Source organism: Coptis chinensis, chromosome 4 (assembly GCF_015680905.1).
Source record: "Coptis chinensis isolate HL-2020 chromosome 4, ASM1568090v1, whole genome shotgun sequence".
Taxonomy (NCBI): domain Eukaryota; kingdom Viridiplantae; phylum Streptophyta; class Magnoliopsida; order Ranunculales; family Ranunculaceae; genus Coptis; species Coptis chinensis.
Genome location: NC_141459.1, coordinates 83555995 through 83580892, shown reverse-complemented (window position 1 = coordinate 83580892; position 24898 = coordinate 83555995). Strand labels below are relative to the sequence as shown.

Below are 24898 nucleotides of genomic sequence, written 5' to 3'. Positions count from 1 at the left end.
TTTGTTGGAGTCTGCACACACAAATTGGGGTCCGGCAGTAATAGGACCCGTAATACGGCACTACGCACTCTAGTGACTTAATAGTTGTCCATCGAAAGTTACTAATTGGAAAAAACACAAGCATATCAATACAGAATGTCAGCTTATGTGTGTAGCATACTCAAACTTGTCAATTGTTTGGTGAGATGTTGCGATAGTTTTCTTGTGCTTGATGGGGGTTGAAGTATATATAAAACCCAGATTAGCATTGAATTGGATTGACACTACTTTGTTTTATCACTTATGTCTATTTGGAAAATATCTTCTCTGTTTCTTGCTCTTTGCTTTCACATGTTGGAAGAATTTCTAAAATTGAGTGTAATGATTAAATTCTTACTCGTTGCACCATTATACATTAAACTCTTCGGAGCTTACATTGTATAAAGACATAGACCTTGTGCTGGGAGAGGTTAACAAGGTTTGCCATTCATTCTCGGACCAGAAAAATGTATCAATGGGTTCGGAGATCATGAAGCCCCATGCTGTTTGCATTTCATTCCCAGCACAGGGCCGTGTAAACCCCATGATGCAACTGGCTGGCCAAGCTTTTAAACTCTGGAGGGTTTCATATAACCTTTGTCAATACCGAATTCAACCATAAACGCTTATTGCGATCTAAAGGTCCTGACTCATTAAAGGCCCTAGATGATTTCAAATTTGAAACTATACCCGATGGGTTGCCACCGTCGGATAAATATGCCACCCAAAATGTCCCTGCACTATGTGATTCAGCCAGAAAACATTGCTTGGCTCATACTATTAATCTTATTGAGAAGCTTAATTCAACTTCAGGTATACCAACAGACAAGAGTTAGTCTTATAGTTTCTAGACAGGAATGTGTTTGCCCATCTCGATATATGTATGCAACTGTGCGTATGTTGGTTAATGTGTATCTCAAGTAAGATTGTAAGAAAGTGTTTTGTTCACATGATAAGGCGAAGCAGCCGCTGTAATTGTGTACTTTCAGGTTGTATGGTGTATATAGTAATGTAATAGCTAGTGTTTGATATAATTGAATACAATAGTTATGAAGAGTAACATCCATAATTCGTGGACTATAGGAAGTTTTACATGAATCTGTTCCCTGACTGAGTGAATGTGAGAGGAGTGAGCATCTGAGCCTGATATATAATCAAGTTGACTTGAGCCTTAGGTTACTTGACTTGGGGAATGCAGTTACATAAGACTTTTAAGTCAACTTGATTGGAAACTCATCCAAGGCAGAATTTAAACAACTCATGCTATTTGTAACGAATAATCGACTGGAAAACATGTCATTTTCTGTACTATCAACTTGATCTTTTGATTTAGTTGTTCGTGGAGTAGCTAAATGTGAAAGTTTTTATACCTTCTTCTAAACTTTAACGCTTCTGCATATGATAATTACCTTAACAATGGCTACCTAGAGACCCCCATTGGTTGGATACCGGGCTTATGAGAGATATCTGGCTTATGGACTTGCCAAGCTTTATCAGAACGACTGATCCAGAGGACATTTTGCTAGACTTCTTGGGAGAGGAAGCACAAAACTGTCTAAATGCTTCCGCAATAGTCTTCAACACTTTTGACGACTTTGTATATGAGGTTTTAGATGCAATTTCTTCCAAGTTTCCTCAAATTTACACCGTTGATCCTCTGCCCTTGCTAGCTCAACAATTGCCAGAAAATGAACTGAAATCAATCCGGTCAAGCCTGTGGAAAGAAGACTCGGGTGCTTAAAATGGTTGGACATAAGGGATCCAAAATCAGTCGTTTATGTGAACTTTGGTAGTGTAACAGTTATGACTTATCAAGGCCTGATAGAGTTTGCTTGGGGACTTGCCAATAGCAAACACTCTTTTTTGTGGATCATTAGACAAGTGATTCTGCTGTTCTACCTGAAGAGTTTATTGAAGATGTCAAAGAGTGAGGAACGATAGCTAACTGGTGTCCACAAGATCAAGTTCTCTCTCACCCTTCCATTGGAGGATTTCTCACACATTCTGGATGGAATTCTACTCTAGAAACTATTTGCACTGGAGTGCCGGTGATTTGTTGGCCATTCTTCGCTGAGCAACAAACTAATTGTCGATATGCATGCACTACTTGGAAGATTGGCATGGAAATTACTAATGTGAAAAGAGAGAACATTAAGGAACTTGTCAAGCAACTGATAGGAGGAGAGAAAGGTAGAAAGATGAGAAACAACGCATTGAAATGGAAGGGGAAGGCTGAACAAGCCACTAGGTAAGGAGGATCATCTTACAAGAATTTTGAAAGATTGATCAGAGATGTACTCCATCCAAACTCCATATAATTCAATCAAGCGCTATATGGAACAAATCGTTGACTTTTTTTTTTGCTAGGTTTACTCTTCATATTACTAGCTAGTTGAATTTCTTCATCGATGGAAAAGCTCTTTTTCTAAAAGATTTTAACCTGGTCTTCTGAAGTTAACAGACCCTCTTCCTTAGTAGCATTGATATGTGAAGTTTCTATGACACCACTCCTTTGGGGACTTGCAGCGCAGATATGTGTTACGCCTAAATGTCAGGATCAATTTAGACAAGAATAAGCAGGATCAATTTTACAGTAGTTTATATTGACATGTAAAAGCTCAGGTATACAACCATAGCATCCGAAAACAAAAAACTCATTAGACCTATATATTCAATTATTCATCAAGACATCAAGTGTTTACAAGTAGCTCGGGCCATACATGTTTTTCAAAGTTTAGACAATGTCGTGCTGGCCAACACCTTGAATTTCACCACCATGTTTGATGTCAGGAACTATAGAAGTATCCACCTGGCCTTCCATTGTTGGAGCATTGCTACTAGTTTCCACCGCAGAAACCTGAGTGGTTATCAAGCTAGCATTGTTTCCAGCTGGATATGACCACCTCACATGAACGTCCACTGATTCCAATTTGTAAACAAATTTCAGAGCAAGTCTAACTCTGTCTTCGTATTCTTCCATAGGGCTCTCAACTATATACTCCAATAGGACCTTTGGGAGTTGAGTAAGAAATTCATGCAACATAGCAACAAATAATCGCTCCATATGCGCATATAACCTTTCGATAGAAGAGTATGTGTTGTCTCCGATGAAGTTTTTTAGAGAACGTGCTTCACATTGTATGGAAAAATTCTTCTGTGAATTGGCAAATTCTCGGATGGTCTCGAGTGCATAATCAATTTCAGATAGAGACTGGACCATCTGACCTGTATATCTCTTGTCCCTTCTCAAACGTCTTCTGTCGCTGTTCTCCCAGTAAACTTTGGCAGTCATGGATTTGAGTTTATGATCAAAGCTTGCCCTGTTTATTTTCGTGTCTATGAAATAAATGATGTCAAAGACTTCACGTAAGACGTCATGTATAGAAACAGTGAGCCGAGTTGGCATTGCAATTCTGATCATTTCTTCAAGTAAAGTAATGGAAAGACACGATAGTACTCCACCAGTTTCATTCCAAGGCAAAATGCGACACATTTCTCGATTTCTACAAGACCAATTGCTAATAAGGATCTTAAAAAGTGAAGGTTGTGATGGAACTTTTGAGAAGAGTTCTGTGAGATGTGGACAATTCCTATTAGACATCTCAATCCATCTCTCCATGTCGTACACAGCATTTCTCAGTACCCAATGTCTAAAATACACATTATGTTTTTGGAGAAGATCTCTATATCTTTCTATACTTCTATCTTTTTCTGTCTTGATAACATCTTCCATAGTCTTATCTTCTACATTTTTTGGCATACATCTAATGCGGTTATGCACTTTTCGCAGCATCAAGACAACAAATCCGATCAGAATAACAGGCAGCAGATATACCAACACACAAAGTACGATAGTCAAAACGATAACTACTAGACAAGCTTCCCTGCATATTATCGGTAAATGTCTTGTGTAGAAGCGCAAGAAGACTTCCGTATAAACACGGAGTATACCGTTGTTAAAAAGAAAGTGGTGTGTGGCTAGAATGTGTTCAACCCAGTGGTCAACAAGCGAGAGCCATCTAGAGCCGATGGCTAGACTAGTTAAAAAAATTGTTAGAATTTGGATCACTACTACTATCATCATTGACCATCCATAATCAGAAACTCCTTTGCAAAACTTCAAATCCTTCAAGATTAGGGATGGGAACACAGCAGCTGCAAGAACCCCTAAGCAAGTGATGCATATCAAGCACACAAAGTCATGAAGTTGGAGCTTACATGCTACATACTGTGGGCTAGTTGGATAAGCATGCAAGTAACAGAGTTTTAACCTCTGCAAAATACTCCCTTCACCGGCTATAATGAGGTCTTTATTATGGTTAATGGGCCCCGTTTGGATATGTATCATAACAGCACTCCACCACAAGATTAAGAGCAGTGCCACCATGCAGAACAAGATAATGGCATGTTCTAAAACAAAAGAGAATATCACACCAGTGGCCATTTGAATACAGATATTGACAACAACAGTAATCACAAAGATGCTCAATGCAACCAAGTTTGCGTAGCAGTCAAGTTCCCTATTGACACCAATAGAAGGAAAGAAAAATCCCATTGATATGCATATAAAAATAGTGCCAGTGAGCTTAGATAATTGATCCTGTGCACTAGGCATTGAAGTGGTGAGATCAACTGGGAGTTTTGTAGCAATTGCAATAAGTGTTAAAGTAACCGAGTTAAGTGGGAAAAGACGACAAGGTAACCATGATTTCTTGTTACGAAAACCAGACCAGACATCACAAAGCATGAGTACAAAACATAGAAAAGTGGATGCTGCTGTGTATAAACCAATTATTGGAACTGGGCTAGAGTACTTATCTGTGTCCACCATGGTTCCATTCAAACACTGATGAATTGCCATTTCGTGTTTAATTGATCTAGTTTTGAGGATTTTAAGTAATTTATATCCAAAGAAACAGAATAAATACTTGTAGTGTTAAGTTAGATTACAAAAAAGTAAAGCAACCAATATTGTGACCCTTACCATAATACTATGTCTACATTCTTGAGTCAAGGTTAGCAGTTGCCATGTGGTGGGTCCCGGATTTACAATTGGGCTTATGGACTGTAATTCATTTTAAGGCCCGCGGGCCATAAAATTAAAAAAATCAGCCCATGGGGTTTAAGACTTGAAGTAATCTGCCATGGCTGTCTATAAACAGAGAGATAGTGAAGATGGAGGAAGGAGTGAAGGGTACAGTAACATCCCTTGCATCTTTATACCCAGTTGAAGAAGCGGAAAAAGCAGGCAAGCGTGTGGAAGAAGTCATTGCCCAGAAACAACATGAGCTGGACCAACTCCATCATTTCATCGCTGACAATAATAACTTGGTCAAACTTGTGAAGAAGCTACCAGATGAACTTTTTCATGATGTAATGGTAAGTCTTCTTTACTTCACATTTGCACTATATGAAAATGAAGTGTTATGCATATTTGGCAGGTTCCCTTTGGCAAAGCAGCATTCTTTCCTGGTCGGCTAATACATACGAATGAGTTTTTGGTAAGTTGTTCGTTTCACTACAATTTCTAGGTGGTGTAATTTTTCCTTTTGTTCTTATATTATGTCTCTGAAGGTTCTGTTAGGAGAAGGGTACCATGCCGAACGAACATCCAAGCAAACTGTTGATATATTACAAAGAAGAGGAAAGGCTTTGGACTCTCAAGTTGATTCCCTTAAGGCTGTAATGTTGGACCTTAAAACTGAGGCTTTATTTTTTGGCACTACAGCTTCTGAAGCTGCAGTAAGTTTCATTCTTACTTAATTTTAATGTATTACTTCACTTTGTTGTAACACTTGGTCGTGTAGCTATTAAATTCACTATGTTCAAAATGGAGGCACACCAATGAGCCCCCGCCTCACGTAAGGTTGCTAAACTAACTGATCTGCTCAGGCGCTGCTCATTGGTTGGGCTCATTCTTGGCTCGAGCAAGTTCATTTGTGCTGCAATATGACCCGAGTCTGAGCTGAGCTTAAATAATTTTTTTTATGAGAATTATTCTGCATACAAATATGGCTGTTGAATAAAGGTGATAGTGCTAATAAATATATTTGCATGGACTAAGGGGCTTTAACTAAAGCACGTTGTAAAAGTTATTTTTGTGTATACATTGTTGATAGGACCATTGTTATAGTTTTAAGTGAAAAAAAGATAAAGAAACAAGTTCTAAAGGTAATATATGAAAAATGGTTAGAACTTTTAACGTTCTGATGATAGGATAGGTGTATTGAGTATAATTCACTTAAAAACATCCCCAAAATCTTCATCTTGTCCCTCTGGGAATTGGGATTTGTTGACTTTATGTATATCCTGTACAAAAACTATATTTTATTTTTGTTCTGGAGTTGGGATTTCACCACTATATGTAAGTCATCATGTACAAGAAAGTTTTTTTTTTTTTTTGGGTTTTTGATCGATTGTCCTGTAATGTTGCTGCAACAGTCATACATGCAGAATCATGTTTACTTCTTTTCTTTTCTTAGATGTTTCAGTTGTCTGATAAAACAGGAAGGACTTGTGGAAATAAGGGAGGAGGATTACAGTGCTGAACGTACTTCTCAAAGGGTATATGATCTTCCAGGTACATGATTATGAAAATTCTGAATTTTTTTTTTTTTTGTAGGCGGTTGATTGAGTTTCACTAAATCAATTATATGCACATATACAAAGAATGCGGCACACATCCCCCTTTTTAGTTTGGTTGTACTCACAGGACATGGCTGATCAACTTTGAGAATCTAGGCCCTATGTTCATTGTTTAGTTGGCGTGGTGTCCATCTGTGTGTCTGTGGGGAGTGGTGAGAAGGATTGACAATTGAGCTTGTTAGGGGGGTGTTTGGTCTTTTTACGGTGAGTTGTGCACTTGTGCAAATTCAAAATGCATTCTGCCACCCGGTAGCGACCTTCAGTCTAGTAGCTGAACAACATTTCAATGCAAAATGGATGTTGTATTGCAATTTTAATGCACCATTTAGTTTTACATTGATGTTTGAATTTAGTAATTTGCAAGGCAAAATGAATTTGAATCCAGAGCCACTCGGAACAAATGGCATTTCCACATGGAAGGCCAGTGTCTTAGTTCCTAATATAAGTCCTGGGTGACGTGCAGGTGATAACATTCGGTAAGGGAGGTTGTTGCCAATAGACAATAAATTATAAGTTAAGAATGGAAGAGTAATGGTGCATGTGTGGTGCAGAAGAGAGAAGTTGTTGTGGTGGAGAGGAGAAAAGTCGTTGAGGTGAAAATGGAAGAAGAGGCAGAGGGCTGTGTCTGCAGACTGGTATGAATTGAAAAAAAAAAAGTTTTTTGTACAATGAGTTTTCGGACGTTTGGATTTGGCTCGAGTTGGCTAACTTGGCCAATTAATCGCTGATTTAGTTGCGACGTTCAGTTTTACCAATTAGTTTGACGATGGGCAGAGTCCTAGAACAACTAGCTAGTACTCGATGACTGCTGCTGGTTTAGCTTCTTAGATGTATAGATCTTCTCTCACCTTGTTCTAGATGACTTTGGATTTGCATTTAGCAACCAAAAGCCCCAATTAAGTGATTAGATAAGACTCCATACCATACCCCATTTTCTTGAATGTTATCATTGTCGTAGGCATCCCCTTTTGCCTTGGACTTTGATATGTTTTTGCAAAGATCAGAGATTATTTGAAACCATGCAGGTAAGTGCTTGAGAGATTAAGGATTTCCATAGAAAGAGGCACCAAGGAAGAACATTGCATCATCCAAAAGCTGGATACATGAGATCTAGATTGTGTCGTCTCTGGGAGAATCCTTGAATCTTTCAAGTACTCAGTCCTGCACAAGCCATTTTACTAATAAACAACATCGGAGAAAGAGGATTACTTTGCCTTGTGCCTCTTGTGTTTTAAAAAAGACCGAGTAACTATGATGTACGGATACGGCACTTTATGCCTTGTACCCATGTCACACGAGTACAGGATACGGGTCGGGTATAGCACATATACTTTCCCTCGGTAAAAAGAAAAGGAAAAAGAAGAAAAAAGAGGCATGAGGAAAGAAAGAATAAGATAAGCAGGTGCTTTCATCTACAGATCTGGAAGAAGAAGACGAAGAGAAACGTGTAAAGAAAATCGTGTTAAAGTGAAACATAAAGATGCCCATGTGACCAGATTATATTGAGCTCACTTGTTTTAGTTAGCTGTCAAGCCCATAAAATTCATTAAAGCCTATATAACAGATCTGGACATTGACCCATTACAAATAATTAAAGCCTGTAGAAGGACATTGATACATAGTTACCGACTTTAAGGCCCATTCAACAAATGGTTCAGTATGAAAAATCAACATGTAGTTGTTATTAATAAGCTTGAAAAACCTCCCTAGTTTTGTGATGACCTAGTTCAGGCCATACAAAATCTTAAGAGTGTGTTTGAGTATGTGTCCTTCGTCCATTTATTCAGGGAATGTAATAGGGCAGCTGATTACATTGCGGGTCTTTGTGAGAAAAATTGTAATTTTTGTAATTTCTTAATCCCTCCACTAGACCATCAGTTGACTGTAATAGTGTAGGAACGAGGAAGATGCCTCTGGTTAGATGTACACTAGACTATAGCTCTTTTTAATATAGGTGAGGGTCTGTCTAACCTTAGCTTATTTTCGGAAAAAAAAAACATGTAGTTGTTATTTTAAATAAAAATAATATTAATTACATAAAAATAGTCGTACCCGACTGCCGTTATAACAACCCCAATTTTTAAACAACACAATTTACATTATTTGAATTGAAAATAACTATTATATTATGAAGTCTAGTTTGTTCTAAAATTTGTCTGGTTGTTGTTGATTTTTCAAAATTGTTTTTACTTGAATTTGTTTGTTAGAACTTTTGTGGCTATTTTAGAATCATTTTTGGGCTTGAAAACATTGTTAAAATATACCCATTCATATAGGTATGGACTTTGGGTGTTTTTAGACCCATTTGAGGCCCATAGGTTAATTTAAACAAACTTAAAACCTTGAATAAAGAATACCTGCGAATTTCCTCTGTAAAAATCTTATTATTCAAAAACAAAACCCTAGCCTCCATTAAAAAGAATATTTTTGATTGAAAGAAATAAAAAGAAGGGGAAGAAGAAGAAAAGGGATTGGAGAAAAGAAAACATTGACATTCTTTTACAAATTCAATTTCAGGTGAGTAGTCTAAACCTTATTATTTTAAAATCTAATTGATTAGTTATCATATGAATTATATTAGTGATTACCTGAATTTATTTATTGGAAATTTGAAGTGAAAAATTGTTATGTTGATCAAAGCCAAAAAAGAAAAGAAAAGGGCATACTGTGTTAAGTTACTGACGTTGAGATTTCTTTTGATATAAATGAGTTTATATGGTCGGTGGTGTCTACATCACTTATTTGCTTTTGAAGTGGCTTATAGATATGAGAATAAACATTTGAAGTGTTTATGAATTAGAAATGGCTTATATATATGTATGAGAACTAAGTAGTTGAAGCGTTTGTATGAATTATTTGCTACTGAAGTGTCTTATATGGTCGGTGATGATCTAAGGAATATTTGATTGTAATAACTTGTGCTAACATTCATGATATTTAAAATATGAAATAAGTGGTGATGATTACGTAGGAATATGTGGACTTAAATTCTGTAAGTCCAAGCAGGAACTATTTTGACTACCTAGGAGGTACACCTTAACTTTTTGCTCACCTAGTTATAATAAGGTTAAGCTAAACTAAGTTAGACATTAATGTGCATGGGCCTTAACCTATATTATTAGTTTTGAATCTCTTTAACTATTGGTTTTCTTTTGTATAATAAACCTACTAGTCAGACTTATACCAGGCTATAAGCCTAACCTTCACATCGGTTTTAAACTTATCTCTTAATTGTCTTTTGGTATAAAAGACCTACCTGAGCAATAAACCTTTCTATTAAATTAGATAAGTATTTAAATGAGCGTACACTTAGTTCCAATATTGATGTTGTTTTGTTCCTGTTCTAGTTAGGAATTTTATCTGATTTGGAGATGATTTTCAGTGTCTTTAGAAATTGATATAGGTTTTGATTAAAACATGTTAAGTAAGTTTTTGCTGTCCTCTTTCAAACTCAAAAAGCCCCATAGCATTTTGGTTTACATTGAAGGAGTTACACCCTTCGGAAGTTGGCACGTCAGAATTTTCTGACTGCAGAAATCCGTCTGTGTCTGGTTTGGAATCGAGTTTTCACATAGTTAGGGTCAGATTCAAACTCTCGCCAAAACATGAAAAAGTGAGTGTTCTGAGTCTTCTTTCCAACCCAATTGGCCTCGTCGCATTCCGAGGTCTGTGGAGATAGATATAATGTCTGGAAGTTTGACTGGCAAAAACAGTGCGTCAGAAATCAGTTTTTGTGCACTGTGTTCTAACCTAGTTTTCGTGCACTTAGGATGAGATTGAGTATTTTTGTAAAACATAAAAAAGTAAGTTCTGTGTGTTAGCTTTTCAACACAAAAAGCCTCGATGTATTTGGATACCTGTGGAAAGAGTTGTGTCATTCGGAAGATAGTCCGTCAAAAATCCAATTTGCTGAAATTAGGATTTTTACTGTTTTTAACTTAAGTTTTCTTTTAGATGGGCTGAGGTTGGGACTTCGAGTTCTAGATGAAAAAGTATGTCTACATACCCTAGTTTCTAAATAATTAAGTTACATATCATTTGGATGAATGTAGGAAAAACTATAGCATTGACAAGTTGGCTAGAAAACCTACCGTGTTGTCCTTTATGTGTATGAACCTATTTTGGAAAATATGTCTAGTAATGAACTAAGAGTCTCTTAAACTCTTCTTGGGTGTTTTTTATAGTGTTTGTAGTCTACTTTTAGACTGTGGTTTTATTTGGAACCGACATGGTTTATAAGATCGTTTTTTTAGAATCAAAAGTAGAGAAATATCCATTTGTGAGTTTTTGGATTTAAAAGTTCATAGTATCTCTAGGTATGAAACTTTACGTATATGATAGTGAGAGTATTTGAAACTTATTGTATGTGATTCTATATAGTATAAATTGTTGTTTTCCTTAAAGGTACATACAAGGATGTTGATATTTATTGGTTAAGAGCTATGTAAGGCTTGATTCTAATCTTGAAAGATTGAATACGTAGGCAGCCTTATGTATAGGTGCAGCCACTATATTATATATTATATATTATTTTTGTGATAACTATATGTGTATAATGTTATCATTTAATTATGTACGTGATTGTGACTGTTTGAATTGTATTTGATTGATGACCATTTGTGTTGCGTTCCATGATATTTAAATGCGTAATTGATTTGCATTGATGCGTGAAAATAACTATGCACATGTGATCAATTGTTGTGTATGATTAATGCTAGTACAATGATAAGTGAGCTGAGAATAATATTTTCAACGAGTCGACCACACCTTTAGAACTCTCTACGCCTCAGGATTTGGTAATGATATATTATGACTTGAGATGTCATGTGATAGGAAGGTATTCATTGAATGTGTCATGAATGGCCTGTTAGTGTTATGATGGGTATTCCTTGAATGTAGCGGGAATGATCCAAGATATTCATTGAATGTGCCATGAATGACCTGTTAGTATTATGATAGGTATTCTTTGAATGTGGCGGGAATGACCCAAGGTATTCATTGAATGTGCCATGAATGACCTATTAGTGTATGATGGATATTCCTTGAATGTGGACAGGAATGACTCAAGGTATTCATTGAATGTGCCATGAATGACCTGAGATATTGAATTCCCGTAAGAGACTGTGATTATGTGAATGGAAAGCCTAGAGATGGCTGTGACTCACAAGTTATAAGTTTGCAAGATGTAAATATGTTCTTAGAGGCCCGCTTGGGACATATGTCTTGTAGTGGTACTCGGTGTGAGAGAGGCACACGGGTATGTGTGATTTGGCAAATGTGTGAAATGCAAATCATAGAGTAAGAACTAAAGGTGAGGTCAGTAAATAAGTGATTAATAAACAAGATACATTGTGGAATTGAATGAACTAAAAATATGTGAATTTGTGTGATGTTATGGATGTGAAGCAGGATTTGTAAATAATATTAGTGAATCTTTGGTGATCTTTTATGTGATTCTTGAAATGACTATAACTTGATATGTTATTATGAAAATATTAATGACTTGTGATAGTCTGAGATCTATGGTTATGCACGCAAGAACTTTATGACGTAATGATATCATGTGAATGACTACCTTTGATATAGGTATTATGATAAATGGTATTCTCTCCGAATATGCGGGGCGAACCAGGGTGTATCAATTAGACGTAAATGTCTTAAATGGGGTTTGATTATGAATGGAAATTTGACTGGCTGAGATAAATCATTTTATTGTGATGTCTAACTCTGTTTTGCAGGAGGGTAAGATTTATTAATCTTTTATCCAGGGACATAAATATCTTATCCTAAGATGACGTGTTGGCTTAAATGTAAGGTGTATCAAATTCATATTTAATTAGGTTATTATATGTGCATTTAATAAGTGGAATGTAAGTGATATTTATGTTATGAGTTATTTTGGAAAATGGAAATGATGAATACTGTTATATGAGATTCTTAGAATTTTATATTGGGGGTGAAATCTTACTTGGGAAGAAACTACATGCCGTTTTGAAAAAACGGAACTAACTTGTTTTCCAAGTTGAAATGATTGTAATAGTATATTCCTTTATTTAAAATATTGAACATATTGTTTTTATATTTTTAGTCTTACTCATACCAGCAAATTCAATTTGCTTACCCATGTTTGCTTTGTTTTGCAACGTGGGTATGTTCTTGGAAATATAGACGGTGAAGTGCAGTGGATGAGGACACGTGATTTGGATTTGCTCTTGGAGTCTTTTGGTTTAAGTTTTTTTTCTGAAGTGTACGGTTTTGTTTTCGAGACAGATGTAATAGAGTTGGTTAGTTTCTTTGTAGTTTAATAATGTGATTGAAGGATTGCCCCTTTTGGTTTTAAATTTGATCTCAAATTTTAATATCGTGGTTAATAATGAGTTATTAGGGTTTCGTTTCATCTTGAGTTTTCAGATGATTGAATAGGATGACGATTGAGATATTTATATCTTGGATAATTCCCTATTTTAAATTTTCTGGAAATTTGGGGTGTGACAATCGCTTTCAGATCCCTAATTTTTAAAAATCTTGTTTAGCACTCGCCCCCGTAATCATACTGCACCGTGATCCCGCATCATAGCCGAGTATGTAAGCAGGGATAGTATTGTTATTTCTTTTTGTTAATTCTGTAATTACTTTATTGCCCTTCTAGGGTTCTTCTTATATTTGAATAAATAGAAAGTGATGTGAAGAAACTCACACTTTATTTTTCTCCTAAATTAGCTTCAACAGAGTAACCCCTACAAACTAAAAGTGAGCTTTAGAGATGCACTCTCTAAGCCATTTCTCCATATCCCCGAAATTCATCTTCTCCAATACAAATCCTGGAAGTTCAAAAATAACATAAGGCAACAATTAAGGCATTTGGCCACCTTTGATGTCCGAATCAAGAACCTTGTTGGCCATAAGGCAACAATTAAGGCTTTTTCTTTTGAGGAGATTTTTTGAAAATGTGAAATGATTTTCCCTACAATTTCTTCAATCCATTGGGAAGGACAGTGATGATATCTTGCACATAGACCCGAGAGAACTAATGGGTCTATGTCCAGTAATTTTCTCCAATGGAATAGAGATGAGAAGGTGGATGAGATATTAGGCGTTGAAGAAAGAAAAAAGATAATGGATTCTATTTGTTTAAGAAGGATGGGCAGTTAGGTGCTCATCTATTGATGTAAAGGATAGCTGGATAGATAGGTAGGGTAGGACACCTCTCCAGCTCAATCCCATGTCTTGATAATAATATTATCCACTCACGGTCGAGAAATTTTTAATTTGTTACCCCATTCATAACTTTGTCTAGGATTCCGCAGCCAAAACTAATGACCTCACTAAATCTAATTGTCCTTAACATAAACTAATTAGTTTACTAACAACATAATTTTTAGAATAAAATGTGGAATATTGTGCAATGAATGGGTTTAAACTTTAAAGTGTCACTAATAGGTTTGACGTTATCATGAGAGACTTTTTACGGGTTGCCATGGAGCCTGAGGAAGACCATCCGTGTCACCTTCTCAGTTGGTATAGTATTTGCTATCCAACTATCCAAGTTAAGAACCTACACTTGAACCTAAATGATGTATCTTTGTCGCGGAAGCAAGAACAATAGATACACAATGTATAAAGATACCTAAAACTAGGGTTTAATGAATAAAAATGAATTCTTTTAATTCAATAATAATAATCAAGTCCGAAAATCTTAAGGTTTACATCTGCTTATATAGAGAACTAGTTAACAAATCCTAATCATAATAGAACTTGGGAAACTAAAATAGAAATTAGTCTAATTCTAATTAACTAAGGATTTAAAATAGAAGTAGAATAAAAGATAAACTCTAGCTGTAGCATTATGCATGTGCTGTGCACATGATAATCTATTGCGTCCTCGCATCACTAAACCATGAATAGGGTTCTTCTAAGAAATGAATTTGAGATTCGGTGTGAAGATGAATAGCCTTTGGAGACATGCCATACTTTCCTGCTCATCCAGACATAGGTCGCCTCCTTCGGTGGAACGGTCACTTGGTGACCATTTCTTAAGGGTGTGGTGTTTGGAGGGTTTATGATGTATGAGGGAGGTTTAGGGTTCTAGAAATAATATGGGTGGGCCGGTGATGTTGAGGGTTAGATTCTGGGAGGGTTATCTGATACAATGCAAGGTAAGGCCTTTTAAGGACCTTTAGAATTATATGTGTGATATCTTGAAGATGAGTTTCCAACTTTAAACCAATTGCCAAATTGGTGATAAGTGGAGAGGCCCCAATACTTATATATGTTTATGTGTGGCTTAACATATCCCATGTGGGACTAAACTTCTCAACAAGCACCCTCACGTGTGGCATTACTTGCGCCTAACACGTGGACAAACATACTTGAGTTACATGGAGTAAACAACAAGCCCTTTGGGCCAACAACAATAGCCCGTTGTGATACCATATTGAAGATGGGCATCTAACTTATAAGCAATTGGTGATAAGTGGAGAGGTCCCATGCTTTACATATTTGAACGCAAGGCTTAAGAATTTAAGATAGTCATGTGGGACTAAACATCTCAACATAATAGATGATGCTATTCAGAATTTTTTTGGTGGTGGGAATAGAACTGAAGCTTATATTAAGCAGTCTTTGACTGGTAGGATTATGTTTTGGGTAGCTTGTTGCTGTAAAGGATTGGATTGCTCTCTGTGCCAAATCAGCAATATAAACAAACTTGGCCCATGATCCCAAAGGTATCATCTCAGTTAGGTTTACATACCTCCTCAGTTCCAAGGCGGCCAGGCCTCTCTATTCCTGCTTACGTTGGGAAATATTTTGTGGCACATTCCCATCCTGAATTAATTAATTAGTTTATCTATCTCTATATTTATGTATTTTGTTAATTATTTATTCTATTATTGACAAAATTTATACCAGTAATTATCTCCAAAAAGGTTTAAGTCATTGTGAAATTTTACCTCTTTGTTGTGCTTTCATTATTTCTTTGTGGAGTCAGTACCTTCAGTCCGGATCTCTGTTCTGGGTCTGTCCAGGGTTAGCACGCTCTCTTTTGTTTGTGTAACCTGTCCTCTGGTCCCAAGTTCGGTATCATTCCTTTGCAATCTTGTGGGTAGGTTCACACGAATTAAGGGTGTCAGGCTATGGACATCAAGGGACCTTTTCTTGGTATAAGCAGTGGTGTGACATGAAGGTTTATCATTTTTGCTTTCTCTTGGACGATGCTATGTGGGGTTTGATTACTAGTTGTGATGTAACATGTTGGCGAAAGCTTCAACAAATGATAAACGTCAATTACTTTTAATGAAAGAAACACCTAAAACTAGGGTTAGTTTAAGCTTCAATGAGAATAATAGTGCTCTAAAATAATGTTCAATAAAAACCGAACTTATAGTGAAGGTCTAGATGCCTTTATATAATAAACCACATTCCTAATTCTAGTTGGACTCAAAAGTAGAAACCTTGCTAATTAACTTAGTTGGAATTAACAATAATAAACTATTGCTAATTAATAATAATAAGCAATAAGCTGAATCCTATGTTACATGGCACACCATATTTCAAAAATAATCTGTGTCGGACACGTATCCACGTGTCCGTATCGGACACACACAGACACATATTGTATGTGATATACCTTAGTTTTTGATATTTCGCCGTGTTAGACACTCCGTATCCGTGTCGGATATGGACACACGTGTCCGTGTCAATGTAACTTAGGCTAAATCCATATCTATGCTCCTGCATCAAGTTGTATGATGCCTCATCCTTTGTTATACTTGATCTTGTTAAATTTTTTTCGTTAGTCATACTATATGAGTGCCTCCAATCATAATACCATTTGTTACAAAAGAAATGTGGGAATGCATAAACATCTTACAGTGATTTCTAACCTTTGTCTTGCCTGCTTCATTCTTCCTAATCCTTATGAAATGAAAAAGTCCACAATTTTTTCTGAATCAGAATTTTGATTTCTACTGACAATTTGAAAAAGGCAGGAAACAATGCCACTATCGAGTATTTGGGATAGTGAGTGTCTGAACAATAATGACTTTCATCTTATTTCATAGTTTTGAACCTTTTGTCTGTGTGCAAACAAAAATGTGGCTGATTATCTCTGTGTTTCCTTCTTCACATATACATATTGGAGCTTGATTATTTTACAACCTGGGTTCTTTAACATCTAAAGTCTAGAGGTGCATGCTGTAAATACATTCCAAACTCACTATTTTGTATTTCCTGATTTTTTCAGAAGATGCAAACAAGAAAGCTGCTTCTGATGATGAAGAATATGCTCGAATTATGGCCAAATTAGACGAGCTTGAGAAAGAGGAACTTGCAGCTGAAGGTTTCGATGAGATTAATGAAGATGAGGATGAGGAAACTGATTCTGGTTGCTCTACAAGTCAGGATTATTTTGATAAGATCCCCAAACCTTCTGAGGTAGTGCCTTATAAATCTTGTCCTATTCCCATTTCCAAAACATAAAAATAAAAATTGACAAACTGGTGAAAACATCAATAATATATGCATTTTGTTAAAATATCTGGCTGAGTAGGGAAATCATCTCCAGGATGCACTAAAAACATCAGAGAATAATGCCACAGCTAAAGATCTTTTAAAGCAGAATCGTTCTGACGAATCTACTGTGAGCAACTTATACTTTATCTCCTTTTCTTTGCATGACTGTAAGTTCTTTCTTTTTTCCCATTTGAGCATGTCTGCAACGACCATCTTGACTTTCTTTTTATCTGATGGATTATCTCAATGCAGTTCAAAGATTTAAAGGGTCAGCATATACCCAAAGGTTAAGTTCATCTCTCTCTCTCTCTTATGCAATGTCAAAATAATTACTTTGTATAGATTTGTATAACCTATTTACAATTGTACAGATTTTTAGTCTGCTTGTATATAATAATAGAGAGAAAGTTCGTCTATATTATTGTTATCTCTTCTGCAATTTTTTCCTATTTTAAATGGAAAATCATCACAAGGATATAAAACATAGTACAACGCGAGCTTCGTGGTGCACAGCCTTTTTCTCGCTTGCTTTATTTATTAAATTTGTGGTGTATCATAACTATATAATTGCATGTTTAACCAGAGGTTATTGTAATGCTTACTTATATTTGCCATATGATAAAACTATAAAATACAACAGATCAGTTTTCTGTGAAAATCATGAGAATATATAGTGGAAATTGGTTCAACATCTCAATTATTATGTTCATATAGGCATTTCTTGCTCTGCGAAAATAGGGTTTTTGAGAGGGAGAGTCAGAGTACACAAAAACCCAATTCCCTCAAAAAATAATCATGAGCCGTCTTAAAAATGTAATACTCAAAAACGAATACCATGGAGGTTTCTAGTAATCATGGATCACAAAAACCAGTGTCCCTTAATAGATCCTCTCTGTCCTGCTAGGCCTTCCCATCGCAATTACACCATTCCTCTCCAGCCACACTCCCTAAAAAAATGGTGCCTGAAAAAATATGCAGCTGGTTCTCATTTGAAGAGAAATGCCTTGATTGACAACAAGCTAAGAGGTGTTTACCATTTTTCAGCATAATCTGCAGATATGGAAAATGGATGGAGAAGAGACCCAAACACCTAAAGTGATGGGGCACGGAAGGAGAGTGTAGTAGACTGACTCAGTATTAGGCATACACAAAGGGGAAATTTTCACAAAATTTCTAATAGTTTTCCACAAAATGTTATAGTAAAGACGGTCTTGGGGCTGTTTACCACCAGAAGAAGCATCTTTGAAGGGGACTTAGACCACATTTTATTCGGAAGCATAAGTTTTGATCCAGAATCCACTTTTAAGTGGATGTATGCTTTCGAGAGGTCATCTAGAAATGTAAAACAAAAACAAATATATTAGGTCCTCTCAGAAAAATTCTGCAGAAAATGAAGTGCAGACAGTAGAACCGTGGAACTTTAATAAAGAAATTTGTCTATATCTTTCTTTTTAGATAGTATAGTTAGTTTGAGGTTGTAATTAGGGTTTGTAATTTTGTGTACATCTTGGAGATGCTTTTCAATCTAGTGGATGTAAACCTCAATTATATTCATATTGTAGCTTTTATTAATATTTACATTATACCTTTACTCATGTATTTGGTTTGTTTAGTCGTAGGACATTACATTGAAGAGAAGTGGATTCTAGCTTTAAAAGTTATTGCCACTCTTATACAGTGGTGCAACAGTGGAAATCACATGGCTAAGTAGGGCTTTTTCAACATTTGTTCTCGAAGAATTCTTTCAGTAGATAAAATGTAATCCCCTGCCTATTATTCTTCCACCTGACTTCATCACCCAAAATGCAGCCCATATAGCGTCTGAAATATTCATTGCATCCTTACCCATTCTGATTCAACGTCTCTCCACTATGTCCTTCGAGGAAACTTTATGGTATAATTTACCAGATCTAGAGCAAGAAATGTGTAGAAATATCTAGGGCAACAAGAGTGTTTAGCTGGAATCACATGCTATGACTACATGGTTTAAGTATTCATTTTGTGATCGGAGAATCCCATTTACAATAATGTCTAGTAATGAATTACATTCTTGTAGCTATTTTCGTTTTGAAATAAAAATGAAATACTGGAGATAAACATGATAAGTAAATATTTAACGTGGTGACATGTAGCAACCAATTGGAGATTACAGTTATAAATGCAAGAGGCTTGAAATTTAGAATACTCTTATACGATTAGTCTTTCTGGCTATCTTTTTTCTTTACTATTTTTCTTGTACTGCACAGTCTAACTTATCTTCAAACCAAGGTCATGTTCAGTTCTCTTCTATGGGAGAGTCGTAATATAGTTCCCAGTAGCAATATCCGTATCCCAGTCTATATCTGTAATCTGGAATTTTTGGTGGCTAGATGAGATAAAAGTCCCATGTTGAGAGTTTGAAAAACCTTGTTAATCATTATATAAGATCCTGGGGTGGCTCCAGTAATTGCCAATTGGTTCTAAGTTGGATGCTCCAAAGTTTAAGACTGTGTTCCAATTCAAATTAATCTTTACTGTATTCTTATTTTCAGGTGGAATGTTTATGGGAAAACAACTTGTGGAGAAGTCAAGTGTTACAGAGAAGCCGTTGTTACATACTGAATCTAGAGAAACGGTACACAAGAATCGTTGTCAGTAGAAAATTTTCATTAGACCCATAACAATTTCAACTTTCAACACCAGGTCCCATTCAGCATTGTTGGCATGATAGATTACGTTTATTCTTTTAGTCAAGGATAATGGTTCTTGGCTCTTGGTTAATGTTCGAACTGCATCAATTATTTGTCCTGAATAAGACCTACTTAGTTAGTTAGATTTAAAATGTTAGACCTTACGTTTTATTTGTTTGAAGATTTTGTCTGTCTGGAAACCACTAAGTTGCATGGGATCGATCAATTTGGCTCAAGATTGGTATGGTCTTATACTCTTATTAATTGTAGAGAAGTATGTATACCATGGCTTTGGACAGATCTGAATTTGGTGTGAAGAATTTATTTTAATAAGATACACTCATACTTAATATTGACCGAACTGGAAAGCCCTAGTCTACTTAACATTAAGCAGGTCATCTAGAAGAAATTGAATTATTTTTACGTCCTTAGACTAATTGGTATGTTGATGCAAAGTGTTTAAATTTATTCCAATTAAGTATTATTGGAAGTATTTGGATTAGTGCCATGCTAGTTGTGGCTGATATGATTCCTGACACGATAGTTAGAACCAGGATTCTTAGACCTTACAAGATCTAGTATGGATTTAAAAATCTTGTTTCTATCAAAAATTCAAAACCTTAAATATATAAATTGTTAGACAAATATGGAGTGTTTTTGCCTGTCTGATACTCTGCCTTTTCAACTATTGCCGCCTTCTGGTGCTACTCCAAAGGCTATTGCTGATTCAGAGAAGGTCATTTGGATTTCCATTTGTTGATATTCTAGTATGCCGAAATGAGCTTTAAGACTTGACAATGGTATCTGTTCTTTGTTTGCAGGTTCCTTGTGATACAGTTAGTGAATATCCATTGAGGACAAGGACTGATAGTTTCAGGGCATGTATCTTGGTCCTAAACTCTTATCTACATGTTAGAAAATTGACAAAAGTCACATCCCGAGAGCTGTGGATCTAAGCCTAGTGTCTTCTGCAGGCTTTTACAGGCTCCATAGTCGAGCATACTAATGGCATCCAGACCAATCCATCAAGCAAAATCTCATCATCATCTCAGGTTCTAGTCCTGTGGCAAATTCTTTGCTTCTTATCTTCCATTCGTCAATTCCATATACTCATCCTATTTCTTGCTTTCATAGTCCACCGAGTCAGCTCCTTCAAAGCCAGTCTCAAGATTCAAGATGCAGAAAGGCGGACGCTGATACCAAGCCATGGGGTACATCTTGTTTGCTGCTTTCTTGTTAATATTTATCTCTTTTACTTTTCAACATATATACCAATGTGAATGTTTCAGTTTAACTGCTTATCCCATCTAGAGAAATAGGTAAACTAAGGCTAAGTCCAATGGTGCGGCAAAACACCAAATATCACGGAAATTCTAATCCAATGGTGCGTCAAAATGCTAACCCGCCAACGCTATCGGTATAAATTTTCCTAACTATAGCGCCAGTTTTAACGAGATAGTATCAAGTCTACATGCCATTATGAGTGGCGGGTAGAAGACATCTAAGCCACACACCACACTGTGTGGTGGCTAGAATTTTTTTTAAAATTTTTTTCCCACACGCCTGGCGGCTGGAGAGTCCCAAAAAAAAAATCTTATTCGCCATTAGTACTGGCAGCTGTGAAAAAAACCATTGGCTTTGGAAACACTAACCCGCTAACTGTATACACTACACTATTGTGGTTTGGTGGGATGACGCACCAAACCATTGGACTCAGCCTAAGGGACCAATGAATATGAATTATTCGTGAAGTGGGAAGTTATAGCTTGATTTTCCGCAAGATATTACTAATCATTTAATACATATTTATACATAGTTATTGAGTGTTTTTGCTTGTTTGTTTAGCATGTATCTATCGGAAATTTATAACATATCAAGGAAACGGCTAGGTGTATCATACCCTACATTGGTGGCTATCCTTTCAGATTGGTCTTTTTCATCCTGTTTTTCTCATTTGTCTTCATTAGCAAATTAGAAATTACAAAAAGGACTTTGTGTGCACATTTTAAGACAAGAATCTTAAAGAAATAACAACTTTTAGAGTTTTAGCAGGACACTTAGTATAACAAACTTTTTGGGAAAAATTCTATATACATAGGAGGTCAATGTCACAAAAATCAGCCTGGAGTTTTTGTTTATGCGTCAAATTTATATTTGTTTTGGAACCTTTATGTTGTCAATTTACATTGGTTGTCAGTAGGTCCTACTTAAGAGTTAAGACTTAAGACACACATTGTTGTATGTATCTGTAATTTTGTACATCACCACTATTCACATTGGGGCACGGTATTGGCACCCTCATAAATGGGACTAGTACCATTTTGACAAAAAGGAAAACAATAATGGTTATTCTTTATGTCTTTTTACACCCCATAGTTCAACGGCATGCCCATAGTTCAACGGCAGGCAGTTGCCGCGAGATCTCATATCCCACGGCAGGCAGTTGCCGCGAGATCGCACAATCTACGACATCGGGTTGCCACAAGATCCCATATATCCCACTGGAGGCAGTTGCTGCGGCATATTTTTTTTTGTGTTTTTTGTTTTTTTTCACTTCAAATTTTGCGTATTTAATACACACGACATATAAATATCTCATTTTTTTTCTTTAAAATTTCTTTATACACTCCAAGAACAACACCAAAACCATGACAAAAAAAATGTACAATCGAGCCATAATTTTGCTATATCGTGGTAAATATTTTCATATGCTATAAGAAAATTTCGTGATCAAATTAATGAAGAAGAGTTTTGATAATTAACACAAGTAAAGACTCTATTTTAGTAAACAAAATCATCTCGCCGGCAACTAATTTTTTTTACAGTGGCTATTAAAAAAAAAAAGGGACCACGGCACCCACCTTCCGTGGGATATGGGATCTCGCGGCAATCCGATGCCGTGGATTGTGTGATTCCGCTATAGCTGCTTGTCATTAGTGTTTTTTGTATATTTAATAGAGGGGTGCTAGTACCTTTGAATTGGTAAAAAGGGTGCTAGTCCCATTTATGGGGGTGTCAATACCGCATCCCATTCACATTTCATCTTACAGCCAATAGTTGTAGACTTGTGGGTACCCTAAATTTCAGCAGGACCAATTAATTGGTCTGTAAATGTGTTAGAAACATTTTCTCTAGAAGCGTGAAACGTCTTGTAGTTGAACCTATAAGCAAGCTCATTAAAGTTTGGACACGATTGTCATCAAGATGCTACACATTCATTTCAACTTCAGTACGTATAGGCGTATAGCTGATCATTTTTCACGTTTCATCTTCCAACCACACGAGTTTAAACTTTAAAGTGTCGTGTGCTTTCAACGTGGCTAACTAGTTCTTAGTTAAACTTATTTGGAAGGTGTTCTGGAATTTACTCTTGTGAGAACGGAAACACCCTTCCAGTCAAACCTGTTGCAGTAAACTGTGAGAGTATTTGGTCTTTGTAATCTGCTCTCGCAATTGCCATTACATATTTTTTTTTGCTAATATTAACTGGGTGATTTTCCAGTTGGGCAGCTTATTTTTACTTTCGCCCCTTCTTGTTGTGATTTGTTTTTCTGTTCAATACAAAAACAAAAAGAAACAATGTTCCTGAGAATCGCCCTGGTTGGAAAATACCAACCGGATACCCAGTTTTGAAGATCCTCTATACCCTCACCTGATGTGGCCCTCTATTTTGGCCCTTAGGGTGTATTTTTCGTTAAAGATGAATTGCCATTATATATAACAATGATATATGTGTTAAGATTTGAAGATTGGCATTTTAGTTACTGGTCGAGTTTTCCATTTTTGGCGTTAGTTTACATGCCGAAGAATCTGAACCGCTGGACACACGTGTTCCACGTGATTCAGGTAGACCATACACATATATAGAAGAAGCATTGTAGAAGTGCATTCTGACTTATTTCATTATATTTTTGTGTCATTGTATCAGAAACAGCGAACAAGACGGTGAAGAACTTCTTTCTTTAGTACATATCAACGTTTGAACATCAAACTTTATTAAAACCAAGAATCTAAATCTAACAACTTTTTTGTCTTGATGAAGGTTGTTGCCAAGGTAATGTTACAAAAGCGCAACCATATCCATATGCCACTCAATGCCCTGGTAGGTGGGTCATGGTGAGGAATTGTTGGCACTACAATGACTACAGGATATGAAATGAGTCCATGACATGCTGCATCAATTTAGATAAAGAAGATTCGTTTTCAAGTCCGATAAATAAATCTTATATATTCAAAGCGCTAGAAATTGGTTTTTTAGCACATCTGTTCGTGTGAATTTTGAGTTTTTAACTGATGTGAATCTAGTTCAATTTTAAGGGTCTTAAATATAAATACAGTAGCTTGAGTTGTTGGTTGCTAAAATTTCAGTTCTATGTGGAGATTCAACAGTTTTAAAATAACAAATGGCGTCCATAACAAATTATGACAATACAAATATAACTCAATATTTTGAAAATTTACCTGATCTTCTAGTTTACACCAAGGCCCAAAATATCGATATTGATGAATATATTGGTGTACCCAAAAATCGATATATATATATATTCGATATATCCAATTTTTTTGGTGACCAGTCTAAACTATTTAAAATATTGGAAATATCAGATATATTAGAAATATAATATTGGAAATATATTGAAAATATCGGATTTATATTAAAAAATGGTCAAAAAGTCAATCGATATATATCGTAAATATCATATATATATCGATTATATTGGCGATATAAAGTTTTATATCGGAAATTTTGATATATATTGGAAAAAAAAAGATTTAATATTCGGTGGATATATGTCGAAAATATCAATATTGGTGTACCAATTTATTGAGATATATCGGTGATATATCGGATATATCGGTGATATTTTGGGCCTTGGTTTACACATCATTACCAACCAATAACTCTTACAGTCTTACCCACATTTAGGAAAATTCAGCAAACAGACATGGGCAGGGATTTCTCATTAATGGAATGCATTTCAAATTTTATCTAGCTTCAATCATTTGAACTCAATTTGAACCATACAAATGTTACCTTCTAATTGTTTCGTTGT

General features: G+C 35.9%; 1 protein-coding gene and 1 pseudogene across 4 annotated transcripts; both read left to right on the top strand.

Moving 5' to 3' along the window:
* The first annotated feature begins 1274 nt into the window (after nt 1-1274).
* LOC147505195 (7-deoxyloganetin glucosyltransferase pseudogene) lies at nt 1275-2379 on the top strand (annotated as a pseudogene).
* Nucleotides 2380-5156: 2777 nt separating this feature from the next.
* LOC147505194 (uncharacterized) lies at nt 5157-24206 on the top strand. Of its 4 annotated transcripts, XM_086557759.1 has the most exons (14): nt 5157-5397; nt 5460-5519; nt 5593-5760; nt 6526-6598; nt 16907-17097; nt 17213-17302; nt 17428-17461; nt 19707-19789; nt 20539-20580; nt 20666-20722; nt 20819-20896; nt 20979-21055; nt 23773-23789; nt 23887-24206. In XM_086557759.1, the coding sequence occupies exons 1-12, from the start codon at nt 5194-5196 to the stop codon at nt 21039-21041; spliced, it is 1143 nt and encodes a 380-aa protein (XP_086413885.1). In that variant the 5' UTR covers nt 5157-5193; the 3' UTR covers nt 21042-21055; nt 23773-23789; nt 23887-24206. The 4 variants fall into 4 exon arrangements, with proteins under 4 accessions (XP_086413885.1, XP_086413886.1, XP_086413887.1 ...); XM_086557760.1 differs by lacking the exon at nt 23773-23789 and having other exon boundaries at nt 20560-20580; XM_086557761.1 differs by lacking the exons at nt 20539-20580; nt 23773-23789.
* The last annotated feature ends 692 nt before the right edge of the window (nt 24207-24898 follow it).

Coding starts and splice junctions, on each gene's coding strand:
- LOC147505194 (XM_086557759.1), top strand. CDS start 5,194: ATGGAGGAAGGAGTGAAGGGTACAGTAACATCCCTTGCATCTTTATAC. Junction 5,520..5,592: donor TACATACGAATGAGTTTTTG/GTAAGTTGTTCG, acceptor ATGTCTCTGAAG/GTTCTGTTAGGAGAAGGGTA. Junction 19,790..20,538: donor ATACTGAATCTAGAGAAACG/GTACACAAGAAT, acceptor CAACTATTGCCG/CCTTCTGGTGCTACTCCAAA.